General features: G+C 30.5%; 1 protein-coding gene across 1 annotated transcript in view; it reads right to left on the minus strand.

The window, feature by feature from the left end:
* The window catches only part of LOC128989941 (carbonic anhydrase-related protein 10-like), a 104,281-nt gene extending 91,675 nt beyond the window's left edge, over positions 1 to 12,606 (minus strand). The window contains exons 1-2 of the mRNA XM_054412106.1: positions 12,506 to 12,606; positions 9,337 to 9,466 (exon numbers count right to left, since the gene is read on the minus strand). Of these exons, the coding sequence (XP_054268081.1) occupies positions 9,337 to 9,394 (58 nt within the window). The 5' untranslated portion in view covers positions 9,395 to 9,466; positions 12,506 to 12,606. The remainder of the gene's footprint in view (positions 1 to 9,336; positions 9,467 to 12,505) is intronic.
* Positions 12,607 to 12,910: the final 304 nt, after the last annotated feature.

A 12,910-nucleotide genomic window follows, 5' to 3' on the forward strand; every position in this document is an offset into this window, starting at 1 on the left:
CATGGGCATGATCATAACCTGCAAACAGTAGGCAGGATAGCTCATTTACGCTCTAGGGCGGGAATGGATCATTCCCGCTCACTTAATCAGCTGATTTCACAGTTAGTGTTTCTACTCCAACCACAGCCGCGGATCCGGTACCTTAATGACCGGTAAGCAAACCACATAAATGAAAATACTACTAAATGAAAATATATACAAATACAACGTTGATCTCTGTGTTATGATAAGTCAATATAGTGGTAGGAAAAATCTTGGATGTATTACGAACACAAACAGTCATTGTAACAGTACTTGTTAAGCAAATAGCTATAGTTTTATCAACTCGCTAACCTACAACCTATGTAAAAACAGTGAAAAACAAGGCAACGTGAGCTTATTAAAATCAGTAAAATGGAAAAATATCATTAAATTTTTAAAAATAACACTTGGAGTGACAATATAAAATAAAACTAAGGAAATCTACCCCTCCAATCAAACCAGACTTAAAAATGAAACTTATATTTTGTGTCATTCTATATTTCGTAAAGCATCACAGAAGCCTTGTATATATGTTAATAAACTGGTTAGGAAGTCAAATATTCTTGATCTTCTAAAATTTTGCCGGTGAATCTAAAATAACAGAGATAACGATTGTAGACCCGACTGTAGATATACATTTTTAGCACACTAAAATACAACACATAGCATACTACATACTGGTGCATAGCATTACTGTAGTTAGTTTTATTATGTCCTTCTATAAAAATACTAGGTTATAGCTCGGAACCTTTGTACACATTACTGGCCGCAGTCCCTCACTCTACCACTAGACCAGCTAATCTCTATAATTTAACCATATAATCTATGGTTTTCTTATCTTAATTTTTGTTTTGCCGTTATTTGTTGGATGATCCATTTAATACTTTAATTAATTAGATTGATTTTATCCTCAGTCATAATTTGTTTAAGTGCAATCCTAATAACTTTTCAAAACATTTTAGAGCATGACGAAAAATATGTTTTGTCTCTTGGTTGGTTCATCCCTCAATTAGTTTATTGGTGTCCAGCTCGCGGCAATGCTATGTTATAACACAGAGGCACGCTTTGTTATTATAACCAAGCTATACAGTGAAACAGGTCAATACAAATAACGCACGCTTGTATAATATACTCTAGCCAATCATCAAACTAACCTCGATAAACAAATAAAAATATTAAATATATAAGCTAAATAATTTGTTAAAATATTATAAAAACTATTTATTATAATATTTTAACATTCTGAATCAAACGTAAATTTAAAAAGTTAGATCCAATCTTTGCAGGAATAAATTAACTTGATGCATGTTGTATTTAGTACGCTACATTAGACTAACTAGCAACTATAATTCACACAGTTTTCATCGTACGAATATTATTACATTTTAGTTACTATCAATTACATCAGAGAATTTATTTGTATTCATCTTACACTAGGATTACAGATTAAAACAAAACCATTTAATATTACTTGAGTATAAGAAATAACTTTTAAGTATAAAATGGGTAAAGATCAAGAACAAAAGGAGGGATTTGTTTAACAATGTTTAACAATGCCATCGCTAAAAGAAAATTCAATATTATTAGTTTCGCCAACAAAAGTTTTTGAAAGAAATCCAAAAACCTTCTTGACCTCAAGTGTCACTCCCCAAGTTTTGTGATTTGTAAACTTAGAAACTGGAATCGGAACTTTTGTTCCCTCCCCACTGAGAGGTTTCACGATCTCCTCTAAACTGGCTGCTGTATGTTATAACTTGGACTCGTTTGTGTTTACCAAATAATATATATATATTTACTTAGACTACATTTATGACTCTGTATTTAAAGAGTAAAAGAAATTAAAAGTAAAATAATAAGTTTCATAGTGTAAGTAATTCGACACATTCCAGGTGTATCCATTATTATATGCAATTCATATTAGGTATATATAACTAAGAAGATCGTTATGGGATAGTTTATGAGTTAGACCGCGTGCTTCGGTCTCCGAGGTCCCGGTTATCACGCAAATCATCAATGGATGTCATAGTGCCAAAACCCTTTAAGAGGGACATGAAAATATTCTAGCATCCTAGAATGTCAAGGTAGAACGAAAAATACAGGTGGATTATTTCGTTGCTTTTAAACTTACAAAATATTTTTCATATTTCAGCCAGAGTTCAGACAACACCAATAGAATTATCATGGTTTAATTCTTGTTATTAAACCTTTAGAAATACCTTATCGAGAAAAAACTTGTTATAACAAAAAATAAATACTCACATGACTAACTTTGGTTTATGACGATATAATTTTGGTAGCACAAACCTAAGAGTTTCCCGTTAGTTAACCACCCGTTGGCTTGTTTTACCAATATAATCTCAATAACAAATTCAAAGAGATAATATTATACGAATGTGTAGTAAATGATGTAATAAATTTTTCGCAATTTTACGAATTAAAAACTACAATATCGATGTTGAGAGGACTTGTCGGTCATATTTTACAAAGCATGAACGATAAAAGGGTTTGGGTGTATAAATTAATGTTATAATCAATTTATTTAACTTTTAGGATTTTGTCAATTTCTCGCTAGATTCACATAAAAACACTATATTTTTATATTCATCTGACGGCATGAATATTACGAAACAGTTTAAATTGACGAAACCCTACTCCTGTTAACAACGTGATGAAAATATAATGTTCCGCAACGTGATAATAGTGAAGCATGATAGGGCGCGCTCACCGTAATCGCGCTATTAATCCACCGTTGATTGTTGTAGCTGAAATTAGCACTCTTCAAACAGAGTGGTGTTTAAGACGAGGATTTTAACACCACTTTTCCCTCCAAATGAGCAGTTTCGCGCCTAAAATTAAAACATACCGGCGTTTCATCTTCAGATTGTACTTATTGTCTTTTTAATGGTATGCCGTATACTCTGTAATATCAAATTTTTAGTGGTTTTGCTGTTTTCTTTGCATTTATTCATACAAATTATCTCAAACATGAGTTCGTGGTTTTTCTCAGGATATATTTATTTATTTTTTATTAAGTGGTTAAGGTATAATATTGTGTATATAAAAGTGGATTTAAACTTATGTTAATTTCAATTGGATTTCTCTAGCTTATATTGCGGCGTTAATATTTTACGAAGCTATTATCACATTGCATAACCACCAAATTCATACCAGTTTTATCTTTTGTTTGCTTCAATGGACAAACTAATAAATTGTAATATTATTTATAATATAAGACAAAAAATAAAACAATAAACCTATCATTCTATGCTTGCAAGGTTAGTAAATTTCTTTTTTTTCAAACAGGCCTGTAAACATATATTTAATTAATCTTCACGCACAACGTAAGTAGAAATGGCTTAGCAAGCTCTGGTACCTAGGTTTACTGTTACGAGAGACCCATAACATAATTTTTTCACGTTTTAATAAACACCTACTAGAAAAAATAGACATTAGAGTATTTATTAGTTAGCAATCGATTGTCGTTTCTTATCTCCCTATTGACTGGATGAGAAACATTGCATTTTAGTGGGGTACAAGTTTTACGTTAAAATACAAGGCTTATTGTTTTTAGCCTTTTTAATATCTCGTTACCAACACATTCAGATTATTTTTGAAAACACTTTATTTCCAACAATTTTAGTGCAATAATAGTTACTGTAACGCATTTAACCAAAAAGCGTGGGATCGTGTTATATTTTTTATCCATTACAATGTATTGGTTTTCGGTTCAGTAAATGGAAACTCTGTAAACAATGCTATTAGCGACTGTAAGCGGTGGTTGAAAACCTGTTATTACCTTACTTTGTTTCCCCTAATTAACATTTGTTTCAAATACACACTGGCATTTCGAGTGTTTCTCCCTAAAATGCTTATTATTTGTTTAGTAGCTTTAAAACTCATTTTACATTAAAAATCCTAAACGTTACAATGAAAAATATTTATTTACTTTATTTTATTTGAAATTATTTTGCCTTTTTTTCTTAGGATCGAAATAATACTTAATATTGTTCTAAATGGCAGACTGGCGAACAGCTGTGTGAGTAGGGAAAGACCCTGGTTTAGACAGTTAGTTTCCTGAGCAAAATCATTCTATTAACCATGCCTTTTTTTTAGATCATATCGATTGTTTCACACTAAGCATTTAGTGCTGCTAGCATTCAATGGTGAAATAGTCTTTCTGGTACCTTACCACCAATATAATGCATTAAATATTTCAAAATACACGTCATACAACTACTTATAAAACTAGTTTTCAGTGTATTGCTACGTAAAACAACTTTTGAAATCGTCAGGTCCACAACAAAATACTTTGATGGAAGAAAATCATTCTGATTTAAATGCGATTTGGCGAAGAACCGATCCCCAGAGTTTGAAGATTTGCAAAGTTTAACAACAGGTTTTTCAAACTTTAACACAAGAAAGTTTAGAGTTCTATTCAGTTGTCTGATTGGTATGCAAGACATATAGAGTTCGATTTCACCAACACATTTGTGTGGTATAAAACATCATTTAAAACATATAAGTTATTCATTTATATCTACATTTATAGTGAAAATAGTGATCTAGAGAACGAGATACGTTATAAAAGGTTGCCCTGAACCATTATTAGTTGCAAGTGATATGTACCAGTTGTAGGAGTGCATACACTACTTGACATGTGAGTCCAGGTAAACGCACTAATACAGGAAAAAAGTAGTAATGAGAAAGCAAATATTTTTAAATTCTAAAACTATTTTGAAGTATTCTTTTATATATTACATAAATAACACTTCTTTATCAAAGTCATAATAAATGTATTCAAAATATTAGTACATTGCAATTTTGAAATCAATAAATAATTAGTTAATTTGCCTATCTGATGGTAGAATAAAAACATTAACTTAGGTTGGTTAAATATTCCGGGTAAATATATTAAATAATATAAATTCTTGAATGAACTATGTATTGAAGCTACTTCGAAAAAATATTCTTTAAATGTAAAAAATCATGTATGTTTTCACCGTCTGTTTTTATACATTAGGATGATAAAAACCATCAAAATCCCTTTTACTCCCAACTAATTTATATTTATTGTATTACTCGAGTAGGTTAAAACAATCAGCGCTTTTACCGGTAAACCAAACTCAAACACAGAGTCCTATATTATTGACGAGAACTGTTAATTACTACTCATTGTTGATGACGTCATGATGCAGTTTCAACATGAGTGTTTGCCTACCTTTGCAGTATCGGAGTTTACACTAACTGATCTAATTTAGAACTTAATTAATTAAGAAAAGCATAAAATACAATCTTTTAGCTAAACATTTGCCCAGTCATTAAAATATTTCATAAAACTTATTTTGGACACGTTATTTTTCTTGATTTTTAAATATTTTATCTTGAAAATATTTATATTTACGGTATAAAACCGTAGGCACGATTAATATTGTCCTATTGCTTTTTCAGAATAAATGGCTAATAAAAATTGTGCGATTCCATAACTAGGAAATGTTTGAAACTTTTTAATTCTGCAAAGTTTCACCCAACCTTTTGTAAAAAAAAGTAAAATAACCCTACAAACACCTATTATCTATTTATAAAGGTGTATTTTCTAATATGGATTATGAGTATAACCGTATCTTACAAATAATACATCGTCAACAATATTACTAAATTTATTTAAAATCAGATACCTAACAAACCAAGCATATTTAATAACGGACATCAAATCACAGGCATAACAAGTGCCTTAAGGGGAATTTAAAAATATTATCATCATATATATTAAAACGTGACTTTCACTATTCTGAATCAACCACTAGACGGATTTTCATAGTGTTTGTGTTGAAAGAAAGATAATTTTGAGAACTAGGGAATGTTGAAGCCCTAATTTTAGTTTAGGGTCAGTTTTTTTTATTAAGTTTTAATTATCTGATTCAGGCAGAAATTACTAGGCCTGGATGGCATCTAACTACACACCGACACAAAATCACACTAACCTATACACTTCCGTACACCAGCATCAACAATAACCAGGATTTCAAATAGGCTTTGTTGGAAAACAATCACAACACTATGAAACACATTAAAAAACACACATCAAACCCACTATGTCGAGGACACAACACAATTAAATATTTAGTAAAAAAAACTAGTTTTGACACATTATCATTATTATTATTATTTGTATTTTCTCTGCTTTGTGATAATGCATACATGTAGGGCGTTTCACAGTGAGGAGAGTTTATGTTCAAACGACTTCTCATGTTTTCATTTATTTCTCAATCCGCTCAGCTCGGCACTGCCTTTTTCAGTGCAAAAAAACTGTTCAAACATGGTCTACGAACCATGAAAAACTAAGAGGAACAAATATATAAGCAATCCAAATAGTACTCTATAGATTATAAAGTTATTATTTATGTCATTACATTTAGATTTTTTATTGTGCTGCCTATTATTTTGTTTCAAATTAAGGTGCCTCCCACAAACCACCGTAGAAATATTATATTTAGGAATCTTTGTTCTAGAAAAAAATGTAAACTTTTGTTTGCTAGCTTTATGCATCAATTGGACCTCGCCGAGAAGTGTTTTGAAGTTGGTGAGGCCAAGCTGTTGTAATTTCTATAATTAATAAATATATTTAAATTTGATTTTTTTTTGTCTAGAAGCCGACGGTAGCATTCTAAACTAACTTTTGCTATAGTATCATTTTCTTGTATTATCATCATCATCATGTGTATGTTATACCGTAACAGCTGTAAGCTTTGAGCGTTTCTGACACAAATTGAGCATTTGGATAAAAATAAAATGACATACGTAGGGTTTACTTATTTGTACTATGTGTAATACTATAGTAGTTTATGCATTAATTTATGCGGTAATACTGTATTACAGATTATTTTAATATACATCGTTAAATACAACATGTTCTAAATTATTTTTAAACCAGTCTTTAAAATCATTAGGCTATATGTTTCATACAATTTGACCAACTTGCAAGTTGGTCTTTTTCAACCTGCAGTTTTCAACCCATACAATGTAATAGTATATTACGTTACTAGTCCTGAAAATAAGTGTTTACCGGACGAGTGTGGTCGTTCCCGTGCGAGACGAAGTCGAGTACGGGATTACCATACGAGTCCGGTACACACATTTTGGACGAGTTACGTACGATAGTTTACGCCATACTACTCAATCCGTACAAATCCTTATATATTTCCACCAACTAAAGGACTAAAAATCACTAGTCATAACCTCCAAGAGAGGTTATGATTTTGTTTATAACCACTCATTGCCACGCAAATACAAGTATAATCAGCTGATTGGTGTCCGGTAAAACTCATTGCAGCACAGTAGTACGCAATGAAACCCCATTTGAATAAGCTGGCGGCAAACAGCTGTTTTCTGGACTAAATCCTTGCGTGGAAAGTTCGTCAAAATAGTGTAGTGTGGCGTAAAGTAATAACCATAATATGTCACTATTATATAACGCTTTAATAATTATTAACGTGAATGTATCTTAACTAGCCTGTATTATACGCAAGCATTGTAGATTGTTTGTATCGTATGTAAATTACACATTAATACGGTGAATAAATATAACTTAAGAGTTAAACGTAAACTAAAGTTACGCCAATTACCTCTGAGCGGGTACCGTGGCCATGGCTAGTCGGCACGGGTGTTTATTGTTGTATAAATAACATGTAAACATGATTTGGCTCTACACAATACTCGTGTGGGTTGCATTGTATACACTATTCTCGGCCAGATATCGATCTGAGGATCTTAATTAAAATGTTACCATTACTGTTCTAATAACCATAACCCACATACACACATGCATAAGCCATAACAATCTATCATTCTGATACTTTATTGCGGGAATTTCCATACCTTAATTGAATGCAATGGAAATAGAGTTCTGCTATTGCTTGATCTCAGTGTGATAGTAATCGTGTATCATCTTATAGCCTAATTAATATCACAATTAAGTTCAATTGGGATATCTTTATTCTACTCCTTTTTACTTTTAAAGTAATCAATATACAACCTTTTTACAAATTTACAACATAACCTGAACTGTTTGGTCTTAGATGGAGGTTTTCAGTTTACAACTCAAAACAATGAAAAACTTTTGCATTATTATTTTGATAATTATTTAACCAATTAAATATTTTCATAAGATATTGGTGTATTTTTGTTTTATATTTTAATGTATTTACATTTCCCCAACAAATCGATGTTAGAAATGGTCGGCATTATTGGAGTCGGTTGTACGCAGATGAATATTTTAAAACCACAACCGTGCCGCTTTTTCTAGATAATCTTATTAAATACAGTGGAAATCAGACGTAGTTTACTTCAATAGCAAGTATATTTTTTTGAAAAAAAGCTACCCATCTTTGTCATGTCTGGCTTGTTCTTATGTTAATGGTTTGGTTCACAGATTTCGTCACCAATAATACAAGCAAGTTTGCTACTAATAACATTTTAAAAACACTAACCATGAAATCACCAGTTATATTAACATAATTCAACATAACCAGCCTAAAAGATTAAGTTCAGCCGTCGAACCGGATGCACGGTTAATCACAACCCAACCCTCTGAATTGATTTTATACAAACACATTCATTTTAATTTAGTTTATAAAATTAATAATTTAACGCAAATTTTTTATTGGCGGTTAGACAAACTAAATCAAGCAATTAGTGATTCTTACATTTTATTTCTTTATGCTAACTTTGAACTTATTAACGAAATATCTGTTTAACTACCATATTTAATAGTTAGTAGTTGAAAATACTAAGAGGTAGTTTAAGTTATAAGCATGATAGAAAACATCTCATCATAAAACCATATATTTCGTAGCAGCTGCAATAAAAACATTTTACGTTTAACTTTAAACTGCCAGTATAAGCATATAAACTGATTATAATAAATAGTGTTTCAAAAATTGCCTTATCGAGTAGATTTTCCTGGAAATATAAAAACACTGGCAGCCGTAACTTAGGCAAAGTTTGCAAAAAAATAGCTAAGAATCAAGTGATAAGAGTACTTTCTTATCATTATAATAACCGGTTCCATTTAATGTTATTTTTGCTAGTTACTCCTTTCAGTAGAAAAGTTTTTTGTTGTTCATATTTTGGTTCCTATTTAAGTACCCGTAGTTCTAAAATCTAATTTTTATCTAAAGAACTGTTTTAGATATTTATTATTAAACTTTTCATCTTTGTATACCATACTTAAACATTTTACTTATTATTCTAGGACTCCAATGAGTTTCTCATCCTCAAATTATAAACCGTTAACAGATCACAAAAGGCTGGAGTTACCTGAGAGTTGAAGCAAGACGTGGAGAAGTACAGGCAAGATGGCTGCTCCTGAAGTCATTGTGGTTTCTTGCTCCTTCCGGATCCGGGACAAAACCTTGCTTATTGTTCACTTTGCTCCGCAAACTTTAAACTAACAGAAAACAAAGCCAGTCTTAATTCTGGTCCGTCCCACTTTGATTCAATGATTCGAAACAAAACTTTCTTACGCTCGAAATACACTTAGGCTTTATATGATACAGAAAACTTTTCAAGGAGCTACACCAATGTGATTGACTAAAGATGAATAAAAACAGTTTTTAATTATCGTTAAAACTATTTACTATTGTTGCAGTGTGCTTAAATGTGTTGTCCACAAAGTGCTGCAGTGTGCTGTTTAGCTTGGTGACGATTTGAGTGGTTAAAAAATAATAAATAATAAAATAATATTTTAATTGTAATTGAATTATTCATATTGTGCCCACTTTGTTTTGCATAGCGTCATCGGTTTTTAATAAATGTATTAAACAAATGAGTACGTGAGACTAATTTTACAGTCAATTTTATTTTGGAAAAAGTTTCCAGAGTGTCCGTAAACGTTATTATTCGAAAAATGAATTGAGGTCCTGTTTTGTCGAAATCTTGTTTAAATGTGTAGGGCTGTACAAACTTCACTGAATTTAAAAACCAGCAATATCGAGCTACAAAAACGGGGGGTGATGAATTTTACCATTTTGCTTTACATAATTGCTATTTTATTTATTTTGTGTTTAAAATATGAAAAATGTCCGATCTTTATTACAGCAACCACGTAGAGCTTAAAAACCCAATATTTGTTTTTAATAAAGCCATTGTTCTTACGGAGAAAATTCTATGCTTATTTTTTCTCAAGAAAAATACAAAAAAACCTTCTGTGGTTTACATGTTTATTTGACTATTTTGAAGAAAAATTGAAAAAATTCTTTTTTTATGATAAACTATTAAAGTTTTATTTAAAAAAATCGCCGTTTTTGTCCCTAATGTATAAAATATAGATATTGCTATTATAAATCTAATGTGTAAACATTGGGGATAAATTTGACATTCATAAGCACTTATAATGTTTTTCCAAAATCCATTAGGTGAATGAATCTAAATTTGCTAAGTAAAGAAGCTTTCCAATTATATATTTAAGTTCTACTTTAATAAAAGTACTTGTAAAAACAAATTTAAAACCTTATACAAATAATTAAATATAAGTATTGAAAATCCAGTGCAGTTTAAAAAGAAAACCCGTTCTTTTAAAGAGAAATGTATGCAACAGTAATATATATTTCATGAAAGAGTGTACCAACATATAATGGCTTTTGGTGAATCACTATATATTCCTAAAACGCAGTTAAAAATCATAAATATACATTTAAGTATACTTAATACATCACATAAATATAAATTATATGAATACAAATGTTCAGGAGTGAGTTAAATTTTATATACAAATTTATATTTTATAATTTAACTTAATTTTAAATTTGTACGAAATAGGCGAAATTCTGCTTCCTGTTTGGCACCTGATAAAATGACAACATTGATCCATACAAGTTTTAATGCAAAAATGACTAAAGTGATTATTTATTTTATCTTAAACAATTCTTAAGGCTACCAACCTATGATTGAAAAGGGAAAAAACATTTGAATACAAATTAAAACCAACTTTCAATTTTGTTTGCCATTCCTTAGGAATTTAAAGCTTTATAATGTCAATATTTTTATCTACATAATAAACAGTTTTTTTAATGCAAGGTCAATATCTCTCTAAAAACTAATAAAAGGAACTGTATATGTTTTATTTATTTTCTATTTATTTATTGTTTACATTTAATCAATGGCCTTTAACTTATATGACATTCTTAGAATTATTGAAATATAAAATGCAAATTTTTCAAAATAATACAAAACCGTTTAATAATTGACATTTGTTAATTAGTAATGATAAATTACATTTTCAACTAATAATAATTCAAAATAACTTTTTATATTATGACGTATGTTGCAGTCTAGCTGAGTAAGATATAATCTATCTGCCATTTTATATTTCGTGATTGATTAGACATTTTAATATACTAGTTGGCCAGATTTGAAACAGTTAACTTTTCGAATGCAAATATTAATTAGGCTTGTCGTTAAGTTGATATCTTTAGTTTAAGAATGAATTATGAAAGATTAGTTTTTATTTTTAGAGCTAAAGTTTAGATTTTTGTATTCTTGATAATTTAATGTCACAAATATCATATTACAAATTGTTAGAATATCCTTTATGGACTAATATTCCATTGTGAGTTTTAGTAAAAAGCCCCAAAAATAAAACAAAATGACAAACTCTAATTTTCACCACATTGACCTTCTGTTATAACATTTCATCATAGTTCGGACAATAAGTTAATAAACTCTACATTAAGCGTATAACTGATATATTGACTTTTTGTTGAAATATAATATATTTATAGGTAAATAAAGCCCATTCCGATCTCCGAGTAGTAAAATATAAAAATTATTTGTCTAGCACTGCAGTTAGCTTAGTATGATTTTATCAATTTATCGTTCAAAATATATATTTATCATCAGGAAGGATAACATATGATATTTTATCATGTTTTTGAAACTTATCTTAGATTATAGATTTGAATATTAGATTTAAATATTTGTATTTAAATACGTTAATGTTGATTCCTTTTATAACAAAAACGTTGTATAACTAACCCTTTAATTTACTATTTAATTTAAAACGTTCCAGAATTAAATCTGCTAAGCTTAGAGTGCAATTTATTTTGTTTTAACAATCCATACGCTGGTTAGACTATTCTTAAATATTATAAGTTCTCATTAAACTCTGATTAATAAAGAACTACCATAAAACTGACTCCTAAAACAATCGTTAGCCTACATTTATTCGTAAACTACATACTTTGTGCCATAACTTTTTTTTTAATTTATAAAATATAACATATAAAAAAAACAGAAAAAAAACTTAAAGTTTTTCAAGTTATTCAGGAAACTGTCAAAAATCTACCCAAATTCCTAGCAATTGATCAGAGAGTTTAATTCACGGCCTAACAAAAGAACATCTAAAATCATAAAAACGCCTTTTGTAAATTGCAAACCACCTTAGAAAACTAAATAAATATATACACAAATAAGGTAAACCAAAACTTACAAGTCAAGACAAACAATTTCCCCAGACCCAACACTCACACTCACTCGCGATGTTCAAGGCGCCCCGCGACGAGAGTTCCGTGTAGCCCGGGTGGCGCGTGGACGCCGTGTGAGGGCACCAGCCAGAGGCGGCTCTAGGGGAGGAGCGTGTGGGGCGCCGGCGCCCTCAGATCAAGCCCCCCCCCCGGCCCACCGCCGAGTAGCGTAATTATCCGTTGATTAAGCAGTAAATTAACTGAGCTCGGTTTCCTAACAATCGTCTTCCCCTTGAACTTATCTCTGACGCTTTCCGGGTATTAAATCAACTTCGTCTCGTTTAAATATTTAGGGATTAGGGGCTAGGTTTGGTAGTTCACTTTAGGGTATTATATGTAGCTGACTTTATAACTTTTATTTGTAGATAACT

Source organism: Macrosteles quadrilineatus, unplaced genomic scaffold, assembly GCF_028750875.1.
Source record: "Macrosteles quadrilineatus isolate MER2022 unplaced genomic scaffold, UCM_ALF_1.0 Scaffold_3__2_contigs__length_128488019, whole genome shotgun sequence".
Lineage (NCBI taxonomy): Eukaryota > Metazoa > Arthropoda > Insecta > Hemiptera > Cicadellidae > Macrosteles > Macrosteles quadrilineatus.